Below are 19,479 nucleotides of genomic sequence, written 5' to 3'. Positions count from 1 at the left end.
TCTCTCCTGATTATCACGTCTTATCACCGATGCACCAGCAGCCCCCCCCCCCCCCCCCCCCCCCAAAAAAAAAAAAAAGCACTCTGAGGGCCGTACAAAGGAAACGAATTGAGTTTTCTGGAGAGAAATTAGGTTCACCAGTTAGCTGTGCAGCGACGGGAAGACAGAGTTCAAACAGTGTTGGAGCTGAATTAAGCCTGTCTGCCTTAATCCTGTAAGCCTGCAGCAGCACTCTGCACTGGAATCAGCTTGTTTATCAGTGTTTTTCACCAACCGAGCCTTTCACAATGGATTGTCCTCCCTCGGCTCATCGATGGCAAATGTTATTTGCTCATCTCCATAAAAAACCCGACAATTCGGCTCCCAGGTTGTTTTTTTGTCAACCGAGCCCCATTTCCCCCCTCCCTTCACTTGATGCATTTTCTCTTTTTCCCCACCGCGCCCACACCTCACCCCCTGCCTCACCCCTTGACCGCGGCTGCAGCACATGAACGTGAAGGTTGCACTTTGCTCTCCAACTAAATGATGGTGACACTCCGTTTCTGTTTCCAGGCAACCGTGTCACCGGAGAGGGCCGGCGTGGAAGATTTGCGAGGTCGGGAGGGTGATGTGGTGGTTGGGGAGGGGGGGAGGGGGGGGGGGTAATGATGTGGTGGTGGGGAGGGGGGGGGGGGGGGGGGTACTGATGTGCACACACACACACACACACACACGTCAGTGCGTGGCAGTGGACCTCCACTCCGTACAGGTGCAACACATGTGGCAGGTTTCCACAAGGACTTGAGGGCGAGTGAGTCATGACGTGTAGAGAGAAGTTTTTGAACGTGGCTCCTGATAAGTGTGGATGAAATGTGGCGGTGCATACTTACAATGGGGTCGTGTCTTTGCTGGTTTGTGGACCAACGTGTCTCCCGTCTCCCCCCAACCAGTCCACTGTGTGCTGATGAACTCTGACCCACGCTGAAGTACCGCCGCACGATTCCACTTAAATCCACAGACACTGCCATCCATGGTACGGTCCAGACGGTCACCCTGCTAGAAGGAGTCCCGGTGACCCAGGGTGAGCGGGGGTGCTGCTGGAAGGGAGCCGTGCCATTGGGTGCCCAGCCCAAAGCTCCCTCTCCTGGGCAGAAAGAGCGGCTGCGACCCCCCCCCCCCCCCCCCCCCCCCCCCCCAATCCAGATGTTGCCCAACTCAAAGCCAGATGCTGCCTTCACTTCTCCACACATCTGCACATGTTAAAGATGGATGGAAATGGCAGTGTAGTGACAGACCGCACCCGCACATACACACACACACACCACACACACACACACTCACACACACGAAAAACTCTGCTTGCAGTTGGAGACCAAAGTCTCTCTGATGCTTTTATCCCAGAGTGCCTCTTCTTCTTCTTCTGGTGGTTTTCAAATGTCGCAATCCTCCTGCAGAAGGCTGAGATGAGGTAGAGCGATGTGATTTCCAGGTACGGCGTTCCCTGCCGGTTTCCTGCGCCCGGCTCCGCCGCCGCCCGGTCTGCTCAGTGGAGCTGTGCTTCAGCAGATGACACTGGGCTTCCCAGCGATAGATCACAACAACAAGAACACGCCCACCGCCGGCTGTATCCACCTTCCACTACCGCGTCATCCTCTCTCCCTCGCTCCACATCCTCCTCCTACCCGGCAATTATTTTGATTTTTTTTTTTTTACCCCCTTTCAAATTCATTTCAACCCAATTTCTTGAGAATCAAAGCCTGCTCCCCCTCCTGCACTTAGCCGCTACGAGCTGCTCGACTGTAACTGGAGCCTAAATGTGTTTTTCTGCTTTCAGCACCACGGAGAGCTCTCTGTCGAGGGGGGGGGGGGGGGCTTTGAGTGGGTGGGCACACTCATAGGGGGCCAAGTGGAAGGATGGAAGAGTGGAGGAGGAGGTCGAGTGGGAGGAGTCAATGGGTTGCCAGGGTGTGACCTCATTAGACACAACCTCCTCTTCCCCCAGCAACCACAGCATTACCTCCCTCCCTCCCTCCCTCCCTCCCTCCCTCCCTCCTTCCTTCTCTCCCTCCCTCCGTCCCTCCCTCCCCACTCCTCTTGCTGCTCGTAAACAAGACCACGACACAAAAACATTGGCGGTGTGTGTGTGTGTACACATCGGCCGGCTCTCCATGCACAGAGTGAAATTACACAGAAAGGGAGAACAATGCCGACACGTCGACACGCTGACGCAAGATTGGAATCTGTTTGCAGAGATAAACAAAGTGAGAGATGAAGGCGAGGACAGAGTTGAGTCTGAGTTGTGTTGCTCGTCTGTCTGGGGGATGAGTCTCAGTTTGTAGCCTGTTGTTTATGTGGTGGTGTGTATGGTGGGGGGGGGGGTGGGGGTGGGGGTGGGAGGATGGATTAACACCATCGACACAAAAGGATTAGGAAGCAGAGATCTGTTGTTTTCATCAACCCTTCCCTCCATTTCTCTTAACCCCCCCCCCCCCCACCACCACCACCACCACCACCACCACCACCTTCGTCTTACATTTAGAACTTTAAAAAAAAAAAAAAACTGGTGGGAAATTGGAAATAGACACAAACATGTTGGATAGAAGAAAAGGAGAGGATAGTTTTGTGACCAAATAAATAAATAAATAAATAGATAAAGCAGGAAAATACAAGGGAGGGGCAAAAAGAGCAATAACTGAGGCTTTTTAAGTGAAATATCGGTTTTGCATCAACGGTTCAGAAAACTCTTTCCAATAACACGGCAACATTCTGGAAACGATTTATTTTTTAATGTTGGGCCACTAGTGGGTGCTGTTGTCAGTATTAGTACTGAAAGCACACACCCCCACACGCGGCGGACAACAATCCGCTGTAAACATTAACAATGGGAGAACACGGACGTTCTAGTGGACAGAAGTTGGATTGTTTTTACAGTGACTGTCAAAATAAAAGTACCAAGTCCAGGAGAATATGGACTGGGAGTCATGACACCACGGAGGAAACTTTGTTTCTAAGAACCATGTACTGAGCATGTGCAGAACCACTAGTTACTACAGCCAGTAGCAACGATAGAGCCCGAGTGTTTTCGAAAAGTTCCACCTCGGGAGCAGTTTCCAAAATGTTTTGTGTGACTCTGAGCATCGTTGTCGTTTAAACGCGCCGCCCAAAAACACAAGTGAGGCTCCGTCCCGTCCAAACGGCGCAGATGTTTCCCGTGTGGCGACACGGCCAGGCCTCCAGGGGGCGCTGTAACGCTGCCACAGAAATACACCAAGATGGAGAGCTTGACAAATCCAACATTTGGCCTCATTAAATCATTAGTGGCTTCTGCAGCGCCACCTGTGGCAGGTACTCCAACAAGGTGTTGTTGTGTAGCGACGTCACGGAGAGGGAGGCGGGGTTAATGGTCGAGAGGCGGGGCCGTGACATCATCGTTTTTCAGCTTGTCTGTCCTCATGTCAAATCCGAGGTAGTGTTTTCAAAACACGTTTCAAAAAAAGAAAAAAAGAAACTTTTCAGGCTCCTACAACACGGCGCCGCGTGGACGATCGGAGGGGGGGGGGGGGGGCAAAGTTTTTGCATTTTCATTTGAGACTGTCGCCGTGCAAAGCGGCCCCCAGCGAGTTAAAATGTGCTGACATTCAATTTGACTACCAAAAGACGAGATGAGAAGGTGAAACGGGGTGAAGTTCACCGCCGCGTCACTTCACTCCTCGTGACGACACAAAGAGCCGATCGCTTCGATCTCACAAAGATTAAACGTTCTGTCAAAAGGTCGTCGCCCCCCCCCTTTTCTGCCCCCATTGTGAGGAGTGTGCTCGACTGGTCACCCACAAAGAAAGTTACTCTACACACACACACACACACACACACACACACACACACACACACACACACACACACACACACACACACACACACACACACACACACACACACACACACACACACACACACACACACACACGATCTCAAAGGGAGTATTTAGATCTGGTGGGACCTCAGTGCACACAGACTGAGCAGGTCTCGGGGGTGAAGGGGTTAAACCAATTCTTCAGCGATGTGCACAGCAGCACTTTTGTTTGGTGAACAGTGGAGGACGCTCCCTCTGGGGCTGAAATCAGACACCATTCCCTTTAACTCTCCGGTTCACGCACGCTTACAGACGCACAAAGACGACGCGTGCGGGGAGAAAAAGTTTGGGCCTGAATTGATTATCAGAGCGTCTCGGCGCGTGAAGGGAATCGGATCCGTCCAGATGATAATCCTGCAGAAAAGATATTGCTCAATCTGAAACATTTGATTTAATTAACCAGCATCCTTTATCTTTATGCTCATTTATTCAGCAATATTATAACTCTATTTATCTATTCATTTATTTATTTATTTATTTATTTATTTATTTATTTTCTCTCTTATTTTGAAAAAAGTAGTTTGTCAAGTTGGTGCAATAACAAAAAGACTAAAATCACTCATTGACTTTTATCACTGGTTTTTGAAGTTGTATTATATTGTTGCTTTAGCTCGTATGTTTTTTTTTAAATTTACCAAAGTAAAGTGCAATTCAAAATAAAATACATAATTATTATTATTATTATTTTTATAGAAATATTTTACAATTGAAGTATGAATCATAAGTTCATCAGTAAAGCTTCTTCCAGCTCAGAGTCGCAGCCGATCGCAGTGCGAACACATAGAAACAACCACACATTCTCACATACACACCCATTGGAAACGTAAAATGAGCAGTTAACCTTGAAACACAAGGTTTTTTCAGAATAACATTCAAACTCCACATGGAGAAAACTCCAACCCAGGAGTGTCAGACAAGCTATAGAACGGGGGGCCGCAAACAGCCCGCTGCGATTGTGCCATAATAACCTTGAAATTTTTACTTTAAAACGTTTTTCTTTGTCGTGGTGCAGAGTATACGTGATGAGACCCTCGATATTTTCACAAAAAAAACCAAATAATTACAACTCAAAATGACGACAATCGCAACCTAAAGCCAATTCTAATGAAATGTTGTGTGTTACAACCTGCTTAGATTAGATTAGAGCCTCTTGGTTTTGTTTGACACCCAGCGCCAACTAAATTGGTGACATTCTCACTGAGGTGAGCGTGTTGATGATCACACCAGCATGAAGCCCACGTGTGTGTAAGTTATGCAATGTGGAGACGGTCTAATTAAAGAAAACACAACAAAAGAAAAAAAAGCATGGAGACTTTTAGTTTCACTGATTTCCTCGCCGCTTGATGTGGATGTGAGGCACGAGATGATCTTCTGACTGTATTCTAAACGCATCGCGGTGAGATGGTGGGTCACTCTTCTCCAGCGTGAACGTTTCAGCTCGTCTGTGCAGAGAAACACTGCGACATTAATGACTGTGTACAAATAACAAGCCACTGAGCCTCGGAGCAGAAGCCCGCGACTCGCCTCAATCATGCATGTAATGACGTATTGATCCGATGCTGTAACGGGCTAATGAAGAGTCTTTAAAAGCCATTATACCAATCAATTACACGACACAGAGGAAAATACAGCCGTTTTAAATAGAGCGAGGTTTTATTAAGTGCAGCTTCCAGGTGTGCAGAGGAGCTGCTGCTGCTGCTGCTGCTTCCAGCAAAAGCTTTTGAGGTTCCATCCCGATTCTTTCAAAGCGCCAGTGACTGGCGAGTGGCGTTTTGTGTTTCCCTGCCCTCTCTGGGAGTGCCATGCAGGTGCAGACGAAGCCGCCGCAGAACGTGAGACGGCGGCACCGAAGATGTCAGACTCTCATTAAAGATGCAGGGAGGCTTACCTCCATCCCTCACATCTCCCACAGAGAAATGGAGCATGAAGGTTCACGCTCGGACCGGTGATACGAGCACATCTGACCACTCCCGTGCTGCATGTATGCATGGGCCTGCCTGCTGTGGAGATATGCACTCTTCCTATTTTAGGAATCCACTGGAATCGTACCCACGGGTTCGTGGGAGTTCAGCTGCACGGCGTGTGATGATGTTCGACTTAATCAAGTTCATTTACCACCACTTCCTCCCTCCAGAGATGTCAAGCTGAGACGTGCCTCTAACAACCACCCTGCACGTTTCCCGCTGTTCCACCAAGACACAGAGGTGAAAATAAGACACTGGAGACTGTAATCTCTCAAACGGGCGCTGGAGGGCTTCAATCTTGGGGCTTTAAGCCCCTTAAATCCCCAGTTTAGAAGGCCAGAACTGATGGGCTCAGGCCCCCACAGACTGTGGACTCCAACGCAGCGTGAGGAAAACCTCCACCGGCCTGCCGCAGTCTGCTCCATCCTCTGCAGCCGGCTGGAGGAACTTCACTGGTTTCACAGTTTAACTCCTAACCATCAAATGGGTAAAAGGAAGGAGGCAGCGTGAGGACAAACTGTGGGTTTTGTGCTGACAGAGATCATTCTGGAACATATTGTTCCTCCGTAAACAACAGCTGATGCTGTGTTTGTCCTGTTTAAAGTGAACCGTGAGCGTGCCAGAGCTCGCTGATGACTCACTGCTCACTATAAGAGGAGATTATCTCATTACAAATTAGGTTTTGCTGGGAGATAATACACATATCGCACGTAAAGGAAAAACAAAAACAGGCTTCTTATATAAAACCTGATTAACTTGATTGAATTATAATTTTTGGTGCCAAATAACCTTCTCATCTTTATGTTTATAATCACATTTAATGTAAATGAGCACTGGAGAATCTATATGACTGTGAAAATGAGGATACTTGGCGCCATCTGCTGGAGAAAACCATTACTACACCCTGACAGAGCACATCCACACGAGGACTCAGAAAAATGGAGATGACCACCACCTGGTGGACAAAATCATTACTACACACGTAACTTCTGCGGTCAACTACGGCTGCCTTACTTGTTTTCCAATAATAATAAAAACAAAGTCTGTCACACTCCATCCAGATGATCCTCAGCAGAACCGCCTCCGTCAGAACTCTCTGCACTGAAGCCAACAAATGTTTCTGTGGAAATAAAGTTCTGTCACTACGTCACAAGCAACCCTGAGAAATGAACCAGATCAATTTGGAATTCCAAATAATCACAGACAGGATCAATACAGAGGTTTTAACAACATTAGTAACGTCTGTACCGGTGTTTTCCTGCAACATAGTGAGTTTCCCCGAACCCGAACCCGAACGCTCAGGGCGTCTTAATGATTTTTGCACGCAAACACTTAATTGACGTCAGTTTTCTTGTTGCAGAAAAGCAACGCAGTATTTTCAGATTTTGGAGAACCGAACCCGTTGGTGAATAGGACTGGACTTAATGGGATTTTATAGGTTTAGAATTAAAAAAAAAAAGATGCAAAGAGTGAGACCTAACATATATAAGACTTTTAAAATCTGGCACAATCTTCAGGTTTACTGTGTTTTTGATGGAAAAAGTTCTTTTAAGATTCGACAAAGAAAGTAATTCCACCTGATAACCTCTTTTTTATGACCTCTTGTGTAACAGGAGCGATAACATAGTCAATTTAACATTAATATTGTTCGTAACATACCTGAGCTGAGTCGATGAAATCACTTTTATGGATCTTTAAAATAAACAAAATAAAAAAAAAAAAATCCTCCAGAGTGCAAAAATTGTTGTTCAATAACCCTGAGCCTCTGTGTAATGATTTAAATCATTTTAACGATTTTAATACGCTCAGTCTAATCCGTCCTACGGGGACGACGTGATGACGTCACTTGATTGCTGATTGAAAAGTCAGCCTCTCGTCACGTGGAAAAGTTTCACGAAACATTGAGGACCTTTTTCCAGTGGAAAGTTTGAAGAAGTCCCGCGCAGAGACTCGATGTGAGGAAAGAAGTTTGATTTTTTTTTTAATAATCTGAATGTGACACGTTGGTTTTAAAGTCTTTTAGTTCCTACTAATCTAATCTAATCTATTCTATTCAGACACTGTTTTAACCGTTTATTTAACCTTTATCAGCTGATCCTGAGATATCAGAAGTATATCGATAATTAGAAAAGATAAGACTGTCGATAAACTCTGCCTCCTGCTGGGGCTGAAAATGTAGTTTTTGCCGTTTTCTTCCACTAGAATATCACACATGGAACCAAGGACTCACCTGAGGCGGTAGATTGTGTTTTAAATCTCGACGTTCACTGTCACAACCAAAGTTTGTTTATTTGTCTCGAGATCTGCGTTAGTTTCCACAATTTCTTCCAGAAATTCATCCATTCATTACATGACACTGACAGATCAGTCATTAAATCCACCAACACAACCGGAACACAGAAACACGACCAGTACAGACATTCACAACCAAAACAGGAAAAAAGAAAAACTAGTTTTGATCAAAATAGATGCGACATAATTTCCTCTTTCATCCAGTTGTCTCTAGAGACCTGCTGTGCTGCTTCCTCCGGGGATTTGTGGAGGAACTGCTGGTCATTCCTGTGTGAAACAGCTGGATAGAAAACTGTTCTTCTGTAACAACAGCTGGAAGTCTGGTGTTGTGATCAGGTGTAGCTCAGTGGTACCAAATGGAACCCGGCTGATGGGGTTCTGGAGACTGTAAATACCACCTATCTAAAGGAACTTGTGGGTAATGAAACAATAAATGGCTTTTATTCATGAGTACAGCACCGTTTACTTAAGTACATTCACGTTGTTTAAATTATTCTTTAATATTTTATTATATTTATTATATTTTTTTGGGCAGTGTTGATTTGTGACTCGGTGGAATTAAAAACGGAAACTTTCTTCTTCAGCCTGCAGCTCTGTTTTATGTTCCTAAACAGTTTTATCTCTTTTCAATTCACACACCAGACTCCTTTTCAAAATGAATTTTCACTTTCATAAAGCAAAAAAAGGGCTTAAATTATATTTAAAAGGAAAATGGCTCCAAAAATGAACAATAAAATAGTTAAAACGGTTTTAAAAAAATGGCTAAACAGCTCAATTAAATATTTTAAACAGCTTAAATCACACATATAGAAGAACTGTTAAAACAACAACAAAAACTTAAGGTTACAAAGAAAGAAATCGGCTAAAACTGATTTAAAAACATTTTTTCAAAAGGTTGAAACCACTGAACAGCAACAAAGACTGAATAAAACTTCACAATATGTTTGTGTTTTTGGTCATTTTACAGGTTAAACTTGTTTTGTGGCTCCAGATGAATTTTATTTGTTTGAAACAGAAAAGAAATGGCTGCAGATATGATCAATTTAATTAATTCAAAAACAAACTTGACATCAAGCGTGCAAAAAGGTTAGACTATTTAAATTCTGAGCGTATTTGTCAGAGAGTTTCAAAAGTAATGAAGAAATTAAAGCCTGCAAATCTTTTTTAGGTGGAAGAAATAAGGAAAAAACAAAAAGAGAAAAGATATTTGGTCCAAAATGTTCTCAAAGTTTTTACAGTTCAGAGACGCAAAGATGTTTTTGTGAGTTATTTTATTCACTGATTAAATATTTTAAGTTTGTGCCTTTTCTCACAAAACCAACAGATTTATTAAAAAGAATATCTAGAAGTAAAGAGTTCACAGTAATTTCACGATGATAATGAGTCTTAGTGGTTTTCCTGTGTGGAGTTTGCGTGTTTTCTCTGGTTTTGTACCACAGAGTAAAATAAAACGTGCATTTTTGGCCCGATCACGTGACTCTAAATCATTTGTGTGAATATTGAATATGACGCTGACGAATCGAGGCGCTGTTGCACATTTTCACCAGAAGAGGGCAGCAGTGTAAATCGGAAGAGTTTTCCTCCTTCTTCCACAGAACTTTCTAATACAGTCAAATCAAATTCACCGAAGTATGATAGTCTGAAACCTAAATTAAAAGTATAACTTCATCTGTAAATAGGTCAGTCTCTGTAAGTTACTGACTTTTTTTTTTTTTTTTTTAGCAAGGTAGAGGAACATAGTAGTCTTAAATAATGTGATATTTTCTCCTTCTGTCAACACTGACAAGTAAAAAATAATATAAATGTACTTATTTCTAATATAGATTAAGGAAAATGTTAAATGATGTGAACTTTTATAAAGAAAAATACGCACGTTCCCGTCTTAATGAATAAATAAATGATATTATAAATCTATTTTAAAGTAATTACCTGTATTTTAAAAACAAGGATCGAGAGCCTGGGCTGATTCCAGGTCCCAGGAGGCATCATGTGGCAGCGGGGGCACTTAGCTGCGGTAAACAGAAAGGGAGGGCAGCGCGCGCCGCGCTCTGGAAACATGCGCGCAGCCGCGCACCGCCGCCTCTGACTGACTGCACCGTGTTGCGCGCGGGACGCACCACTTTCCACTTTCCCTCTGTCCACGAGAGGACCACCCGAACCTCCCCCGCGAGGTGCCCACTCTCATCCCGACCAATAATGTGAGAATGAGACGGAACGGGCCCGTCGGATGGTTGAACTAATCTCCGCTCCTGTTTCGTTGCGCGCCGTCTATTTGCAGCTCTGCCCCCGCGCTGCGCAGTCAGGTTCCAGGAGGAGATCCACGCGGGTACCTGGCGTGAGATGCGGCCATGTCCCGAGGAGTATGCCCTCGCGTGAACTCTTGCGGATGTCTCTGGGTTTTGGTGTTTGTTGCGGCGGCGGCGGCCCCGGCGGACGCGTACAGCTGCCATGAAGTGAGGACCGCGTTCCAGCTGCGGCAGGTCGGACCGCTGAGCCGCGTCCCGGAGACACCTGGCACAGGTGAGTGTGTCGCTCCGCAGGCGAATCCCCCCCCCCCCTCATCCAAAGTCAAACTTCTAATCAGCTGAGAGTTATCGATTGATATCCACGACGTGTTTAATCTCCTCCTGTCAACTCGTGAACCTTCAAATCCGACACTTTGACTTCTGTCTTCACTTTTCTGCACAGAGTCCGAATGAAGTGGAAGTGATTTCATTCTTTATTTAAAACGATACCTTAAGTCTCCCCGTGTACTTTTAATAAATCCACAATCATCGTGAAAGATATTGTAACTGGAGTTTGTGATGTTTTCTTTGGCCACGCGTCTTTCTGAACTTTTAATTAAAATAAATAATCCCTCAGATACTTTTTTTTGGTAAACGAGAGAAGAAGAAAAAAGATCTCAGAATGTTTCATGACAAAATAAATTGTTCAGTTGGAAGAAAAAGAAAGATTCCGCTTTACACCAGTTAACTCTTTGGTAAGCTGCAGATCATCTCCAACATGACAGCAGAGCAGCTTATCAAACAGCTTCTCCTTCAGCTGAAAGTATAAAATCGACATTAACGCAGAACAAAAGAAAAGTTTGTCGCCGTTTCGGTTTCTCATTTCACACAATCGGCGGGTAAAGATCGTGCAGTTGTTGAATCGAATGTTCATGTTGAGGCGGCAGACCGCTGGTGGTGTTACTGCAGCACATCGACCTGCAGCAGGTTGCATGCAGAGGATGAGGAGGAGACCTGCAGCAGGTGTGTGAAGAAGCACGGATCAACCAAACGGTCACGTCAATGTGCTGACTCAGCAGTAAAATAGCATGTGAAAAAAAAAAAACGATGGATAGACTAAAAGTCGGCGAGGAAATGTTTATATACAAAGAGAAAGAAGAAGAGTTGTGGAAGGTTTTCAGGGTGATGAAGGAGAATCTGGTTTCAGTGACGATCCGAAGCCGCTGTGGTTCGTTTCTTCCTCCTGAAGACGGTTTTGAGAATTAAAATGATCCGTTTCAGCGACGCGTCGCCCGCGGTTCCTCACGCGTCGCTTTCCCGTCGGGTCCTTTCAGCGGGGATGTTATTGAACCGGACACACTAAAGAGACATTCTGGACGGTTGCGGCTCCGCGGCTCCGTTCCATCGTCGTGTTTCCAAAACAATCCGAGGTTCGTCCAATTGTTGGAAAGTTAGAGGACTGTGCAGAAACGGTTTCCCCACAGCTTAGGAGCAGATTCCTGCTTACTCAGCATTATTTTTGAAATCCCACGATTGTTTGGAGTAAGTGACCGTCTACTGATGAGGCACAATTACACTCTGCGAAGTCGACCGGGGTCATGCAAGTGGAAGGGAGCCAAACATTTTCACTTTATTAAAAATGTCTAACTTTTAATGAAAAGTGACCTTTTCTGGGAACTCCATGACGTTTGTCTGACCCCCCCCCCCCATCCAACCAGACTGAACTTGTTGATATTCTCATGTGAAGTGGGAATGTGGAGAAGAAAGTCTGATTAAACCAAATAAATAACAAATATTAAATAGTGCATGTTGATGATCTGTTTATGCCGTAGAGTTTAATATTATACATTTATTTACATTTATTTACTATGAAGCAACAATGAAAAATGTAAAAGAAATTTTAAAAAATCTTTTTTTTTTTTTAAATGTTACCAGATTGGAAACTCTTAACTTCTTTAACTTCTTTAAAACTTTGTAATTATATAAAAAGGTCAAATTTTGCTATTCAATTAAACGGAGACCTTCAACAACGCATCACTTTAACAAGCGTTTTGTCTCATCCTGATTTTTTTGATTGTGTTTCCTGATTGTCAGCTGAGGTTATGTGGTTGTGCGACGCTGTGGCTTCCAGCCGTGTCCAGGGTTAAGTTAACCCTAACCTCACAGGGTTCACCCTAACCCCCTAACCCCACAGGGTTCACCCTAACTCCTTAACCCCACAGGGTTCACCCTAACCCCGCAGGGTTCACCCTAACCCCACAGGGTTCACCCTAACCTCACAGGGTTCACCCTAACGCCCTAACCCCACAGGGTTCACCCTAACCCCGCAGGGTTCACCCTAACCTCGCAGGGTTCACCCTAACTCCCTAACCCCACAGGGTTCACCCTAACCTCGCAGGGTTCACCCTAACCCCCTAACCCCACAGGGTTCACCCTAACCCCGCAGGGTTCACCCTAACTCCCTAACCCCGCAGGGTTCACCCTAACTCCCTAACCCCACAGGGTTCACCCTAACCTCACAGGGTTCACCCTAACCCCCTAACCTCACAGGGTTCACCCTAACCCCCTAACCCCACAGTGTTCACCCTAACCCCCTAATCTCACAGGGTTCACCCTAACCCCCTAACCCCACAGGGTTCACCCTAACTTCACAGGGTTCACCCTAACTCCCTAACCCCGCAGGGTTAACAGGAGCCCTGCAGACGGATCTCCGAGGGGGAAACATACCTGGAGGTGCATCCAAACCACTCGATATGTTTGTTTAGCAGGGTGTCACTACTGGCAACGCAGAATATCAGTTCCCCGGCGAGCAGCGGGCGCGTCGGTGTGCTAAGCAGGGAGCTTCTCAGCGTCTGCTGGTTTTCTTTAACCTGGAACTGAAAAAATAAACTTTCTAACTTTAAAGCCTCCAAATCTCTTATTCAGCTTCGACACTACATTTAAGGATCGAGACTCGTGTTTCCTTCACTCAGTGTTTCTTTTTCTGGTTCAGTCTTTTCTTCAAGTTGCTGACCAGCGAAGCGTCTATTTGGTATTTGCCTTAGGTGTGTGTGTGTGTGTGTGTGTGTGTGTGTGTGTGTGTGTGTGTGTGTGTGTGTGTGTGTGTGTGTGTGTGTGTGTGTGTGTGTGTGTGTGTGTGTGTGTGTGTGTGTGTGTGTGTGTGTGTGTGTGTGTGTGTGTGTGTGTGTGTGTGTGTGTGTGTGTGTGTGTGTGTGTGTGTGTGTGTGTGTGTGTGTGTGTGTGTGTGTGTGTGTGTGTGTGTGTGTGTGTGTGTGTGTGTGTGTGTGTGTGTGTGTGTGTGTGTGTGTCTCTGTGTCTGTGTCTGTGTCTGTGTCTGTGTGTGTGTGTGTGTGTGTGTGTGTGTGTGTGTGTGTGTGTGTGTGTGTGTGTGTGTGCGCGCACACACACACAATTATGCTTCTCTGCTTCGTGTCTCAGATCAAATGCCAACAAAAGCAAGTCTTAAAATTTGAAGTGGCAAGTCCTCGGCCCCTTTTCACAGCCTGATGTTTGTCCAAGGATACAGTGCAGCCGTTTCATGTGCGCCGGGATGGATTCTCACCTAAGTGGCGCGAGTGCGGCGGCCAGAGAACCGGTCGACTGCGATGCGAGCAAACATCCGTCAGTCCCTCCATCCATCTCCTGCACCACTTTAGCCAATTTCTGGTTGCAGTGGGGGGGTGGAGTCGATCCCGGGGGGTGGTGTGGGCTGGAGTTGATCCCGGGTGGAGTCGATCCCAGGGGGGGTGGGGGCTGGAGTCGATCCTTGGGGGGCTGGAGTCGATCCCGGGGGGGGGGGGCTGCAGGCGAAGTCAGGCCTTCGGGTGATTTTAGGTTCGGTTTACGCGACATGACGTGTTTTCGTTTCAGAAAAGGTTCACGTTGACATGTAGTTAGTATGTTGGGCCACTAGTGGGTGCTCTTTTCTTTTTTATAATGAAACCGCACACACACATGCAGCAAAGAACAACGAGCTCTAAACACTAACAATGGGAGAACACGGACATTCTAGTGGACAGAGGTTGGATTGTTATTACTCTGACTGTCAAAATAAAAGTACCAAGTCCAGGAGAAGATGGACTGGGAGTCGACGCCACAACGCATTGTTTTTTTAAACGGGTTCCAGAGTGGATAAATCTGAAAACGCTGCTTCGGCTGTGATGTGCAGACGGACAAGATTAGCTGAAAATGATGATGTCATCGCCCCTTCTCGGCGACGTCGCCCGACAACAATGGCGCACTACCTGCTCCAGGTCGAGCTGCAGAAACTCCTGATGCCAGATTTGTCACATACGAGGATTTTTACCTGCGTTTTCACTGACTGATCACCTTTGTGGTTGCTGGTTTAATCTGATCTATTCATTCATGTATCAGACTCTTTTTTTTTCATCTCACCACTTGGCTCTGATTCGCCGCGTCATTGGAGCCGCTTCAGAGTGAAAGGGAAAGTGTGTTCAATATAACACGACCGGGGCCACATGTTAATAGTGAGGGAATGAGAACACGGTGTGTTGTCACATGTCGCCACATCCTTAACCAGTTACAGCGTCAAAGGACTTGGCAGCCTCTCAAAGCTCGCAGTGGTCTTTGATTGGTCCGAGTTATTTTGATTCCCCTTTTAAACTTGGCCTCTCTGTCTCTGTCTCTGTCTCTGTCTCTGTCTCTGTCTCTGTGTGTGTGTGTGTGTGTGTGTGTGTGTGTGTGTGTGTGTGTGTGTGTGTGTGTGTGTGTGTGTGTGTGTGTGTGTGTGTGTGTGTGTGTGTGTGTGTGTGTGTGTGTGTGTGTGTGTGTGTGTGTGTGTGTGTGTGTGTGTGTGTGTGTGTGTGTGTGTGTGTGTGTGTGTGTGTGTGTGTGTGTGTGTGTGTGTGTGTGTGTGTGTGTGTGTGTGTGTGTGTGTGTGTGTAAAACACACATGGAGCACACCTTCCCATACAGCATCCGTGTTTTTTCACTGCTTTTCAGTTTAATAAAAGAAAACCACATATTTTGAAGGCGGTGAAAACAGGAGACGTTGTGGAGTCCATGGCTTTTCTTTGTCCTCTTAAAGACCCTCTTGAAGCTGATTACTGTGTCTGCTCTTCCTCCTCATCACATCTTATTGGCTTTCAACCGAAGCTTTTCTGCTGTTTCAGTTGATTCGGTGGCACCTCGTCCTTCCAGGCCCGTTTAAACGACAACGGAGCTCGGAATACTTTTATTTTGACAGTCACTGTGATAACAATCCAACTTGCTTGCCGAATGTCTGTGTACATCCATTGTTAATGTTTTTAACAATTTGTTCTCTCTGGAGATGTGCGTGTCATTTCTTTACAAAGACAAACAACGGCACCCACTAGTGGCACATCAGGAAAACTACTTAATCTTTCAGCTTTTCTGCTGTTTCCATGGAAACGGACAGTTTTCAAACCATTTTACACTTAAATCCGAAACGTTTCTGTAAAAAACGGTGAGGTTTCCCTTCGTTTGTTCGTTCGTTGCATTTTATTTTGAAGATAATATACAGCAAAAAAAGGAAAACGATAACGTGGGAAACTCAACATGTTCAAAAGGGGGGAAGGAAGAAGCAGAGCTCATTAAAACTTACCCCTCTCCAGTCTGTTTGCTTCTATTTGTTTTTTGAATCAATTACAAGCTCACGACCACAAAACTAGAGCTACACCCAGTAGAGCGCAGACCTTCACTAAACGCCACATTTGTTTGCGAAGGCTCATATCGATGCCAACTAGCCTGTCGGGTAGCTACATCGCTGTGTGAAACACTGAGCAGGGGGCGTCTCCATGGCAACAGACTCTGATCTCCTTTGAGCTCCTCCATGAGGTGCCTCTCCCATCCGCTTTGTATGGGAAATTTCTTCACAGTTTTATGGGATTTGTTCGGAAACGGTTAGCCGTTAAGGTCCCATAATCTGCTGGATTGGTCCTTGGGTGAAGAGGAGCCATCTCTTAAAGTTTCATGCAGTTCGGATGAGTAGTTTTTGCGAAAGGTTTGTAAAATACATACATCCAAACCAATAAATAAATACACGCAGATGTGAAGGGTAAACATTACAACCAGTCGTTCCTTTCTGTACTTGGTGAAAACCATTTGAAACGCTGTTCTGTAGATGCAGTGTTCCTGTATATACCTTAAACCTTAAGGAACTCTGTTGACTAAAGACTTTTATTGGACTAGAAGTCGTGTACGAGACAAGAACCTGGTTGAAGCGATTGTATGAGCTGCTTCCTGGTCTGTGGGTGAATGCTCCTCTGATATAAAGCTTCACCAGGTCGGCCTCTGTTTACCTGCCAGGCTCTCGCCAGCCGGCCGCTGCCCTCTGGTGTGGCTTTGGACCCGGTGCCAGCCACTGAAGGCGGTTCCAGTTTGGGGTCTTGGGGAAGACAAACATTCCTGCTGAGTTTCAAGGTAGTCCAAAAAAATGCAGGTATGCGGCAAAAGGGCCTTTTGAGATGTGTTTTCATTCAGCGCGGTCTGTCCAGAGCGCAGAGTAAACATCCTGTATGTTCAGAGGATCTCGCCCGTTTCAAAGGGAAGCGGCTTTCTGGGGGCAGGCGGCAGGTAACGGCCTCGGTGCCTGGCCTTTTGAACAACGTTATTCCTGTTCTCTGAGAGTATATCAAAAAAAACCCAGGCAGAATTAAGAAACCTCAAATCTCCGTCTCATCGCAGCATCGGCACAACCTTCATCACAACACCTGGAGGAGGTGTGAGTTCAAACCGTGCCGTCGCTGCCAGATCGGTTTTAAAATAAAAACAAACAAAAATAAAAATCCAGGCTGGTATTTTCTCATGAGTACAGTCGGCGCTTTGCTTGCAGAGCGATCTGCGAGAATTATCAGGTAATTACACAGTGGTATAGTTTCTCCTCTTCAAGGTTTCGACCAGCGAGTCACGGCTTCAATATGGCAAATTACTTCCGAGGTATTTGTCACCTGAAGGACAATTAAGGGAATCAGGACTGGGAGTTGACGTCCAGTCTGGGGGGCGTTGAGGCTTAGCCAGGCAGAAGGAGCAGCAAGTCGGACGGGGACTAATTAATCACACAGACTAACGGGGTTCAGTGTCCCACTGCAGGGTTTCCTCTGAATTTGTAGGAGTGACTTGTGCAGATGTGGATCTCATGTTCTAGATGGAACTTTCTGTAGCATATCGCTCTGTCTCACTCGACCATAAAGCTCTGGATGTGTGTTTTTCAGGTTTGTTAAATCAACAAGACTTTGTGTTTTTCCATTCAGCCCGTCCCGACACGTGCTAATGATTTAAAGACAAGGCTGTAACTAATCACGTTATGGTGTCATCGAAATGCAAAAGTATCTGGAAGGTCAAGCAAACACTGCAAACTTTCTAACAAGCTTACCGAGGTCTCAGCTGAGTGATCCAATCCTGCAAGTATGTTTCCGAGAAGAGCTGCACGCTAAACGATGTCACACAGGAAGTTTTCATCGGAGCCACATCGCGGAGTGATTGTTGCACGCACCGCAAACCAGCAGCTTCACATCAGATCGGAAAGGAAAAAGACTGAAGTGACACGTATCCAGTTTTCCTGCCAGTTAACGAGACGAATTCAGGCGCGGAAGCCTTGTGGGCGAGAGAAACCAAACCGATCTGTCCAATTAACAGTGGCGGCCGGTGATAAAGTTCCTGGGTGGGGCCTTTTTTTTATCATTAATCAATTTCAGACAACGTTAACTTCATTTAAATACAGTGCATTTATAAACCACATCCCAACAATCTTGCCTTATTTAGATTGAGAGAGCCCCCTAGTGGTGAAAACTATTGTACTTTTAAACAGCTAATGAACAGAGAGCACTTATTAAGACTCTTTTATCAACATGGAAACAAATACAAGCAGAAGCTTCATTAGTCCCTTTTAGAAAATGTGGTTTTTAGAATGTTTTTTTAAAATCTGTGTGTTTCATTACAAAAACAAACGGCACCCACTTGTGGCCGGGCATGAAATCTACAGTTTTCAGTGTTTTTTTTCCTGCTGTTTCCGTGTAAACATAGTTTAAAAACATTTCCGTATGAATGCAAACTTTTTCTGAAATGAAAATGCAACAGAGATGTTTTTACACTTATGCGGCCCTGGGTTGGCGTGAAAAAGAATCTGGAGATTCAATATGGTTTGATTACTGATGTTTGTAGAATTTCTTTAAAACGTGCAGAAGTGCAAGTCATAGAACAACTTTGGTGTCAAACATGAGGCTTGTGGGTCAACAGTGGTCTGTAATGTAATGGTCTCCAATCCCGCCAGACCACCAAGAAAATTGTGAAGATTTCACACAAAACATTTATTTATTTATTTATTTATTTATTTATTTATTTATTTATTTTAACAACACAGATCTTTACAAGCGAACTCGCACTTGCCTCAAAGTTGTGCTGCCAGGGTGAAGTTTGTAAAAACACCCATAATGCAACAGTTTTCTTCGTACGTTTGACTATTTTTCATCGGAAGGTTTCATTAAAATTGTCTTTATGTTGAGAATAAAGTAATTTTTTGTTGGTAATTGCTTAGTTTTATGAAAATATCAACATTTCCATCATATATATACTCTGCACCACAACAACAAAAAAAAAAACCAAATAATAAAATTTAAAAGTTTTTATGGCTCTATTTCACCGGTCTGCACCACTCTGGATGAAACTGGGCTGAATGTGGCCCCTGAATTAAAATGTTTAAAGAAAGTCGCGTTCGTGAAATTCCTACCGACACAATACTACCACTACCAACTAAATACTCTAGCTCATACTCGGCATTAGTTTGCTGTTTCAGAGCGGAGCAGTGACATGGCTCCTCACTGCAGAAAATGGCTCGGTGTATTTTGGACAGAGCCCGTCTACCCCGACCGCCGCGGCGGCTTTAACAGCCAAAGTCTCCCCGAGTATCACTTACTCTGTGCAGCAACTCGCGAGGGACGGAGAGGCCAGGCTGGATTCCACTGTGAGTCCCTGGATATTACTTTCATATCGCAGATAACAAACAAACACAAAGGAGGGAAGGAGCCAGCCGGCGGAGAGAACGGGGTCAGGGGCAGACGAGGGGGAGATAACTGACACTGCATAAGGGGAAATTAGAACCTCAAAATAGAATTAGGACCATATTTCACGC

General features: G+C 45.3%; 1 protein-coding gene across 2 annotated transcripts in view; it reads left to right on the top strand.

Moving 5' to 3' along the window:
- Positions 1-10,229: 10,229 nt before the first annotated feature.
- Positions 10,230-19,479, top strand: part of LOC308114414 (glypican-5-like) — a 130,616-nt gene continuing 121,366 nt past the window's right edge. Inside the window, exon 1 of one of the 2 annotated variants that reach the window (XM_080471283.1) lies at positions 10,230-10,665. In XM_080471283.1, the coding sequence (XP_080327409.1) occupies positions 10,494-10,665 (172 nt within the window). In that variant the 5' untranslated portion in view covers positions 10,230-10,493. The remainder of the gene's footprint in view (positions 10,666-19,479) is intronic. The other variant, XM_080471282.1, reaches the window with a different exon arrangement.

The sequence above is a fragment of the Lipophrys pholis genome (genome assembly GCF_963383615.2).
Source record: "Lipophrys pholis genome assembly, chromosome: 1".
NCBI classification, from domain to species: Eukaryota; Metazoa; Chordata; class Actinopteri; order Blenniiformes; family Blenniidae; genus Lipophrys; species Lipophrys pholis.
The sequence above is the reverse complement of the archived record's forward strand: the minus strand, read 5'-3'. Positions and strand labels throughout refer to the sequence as shown.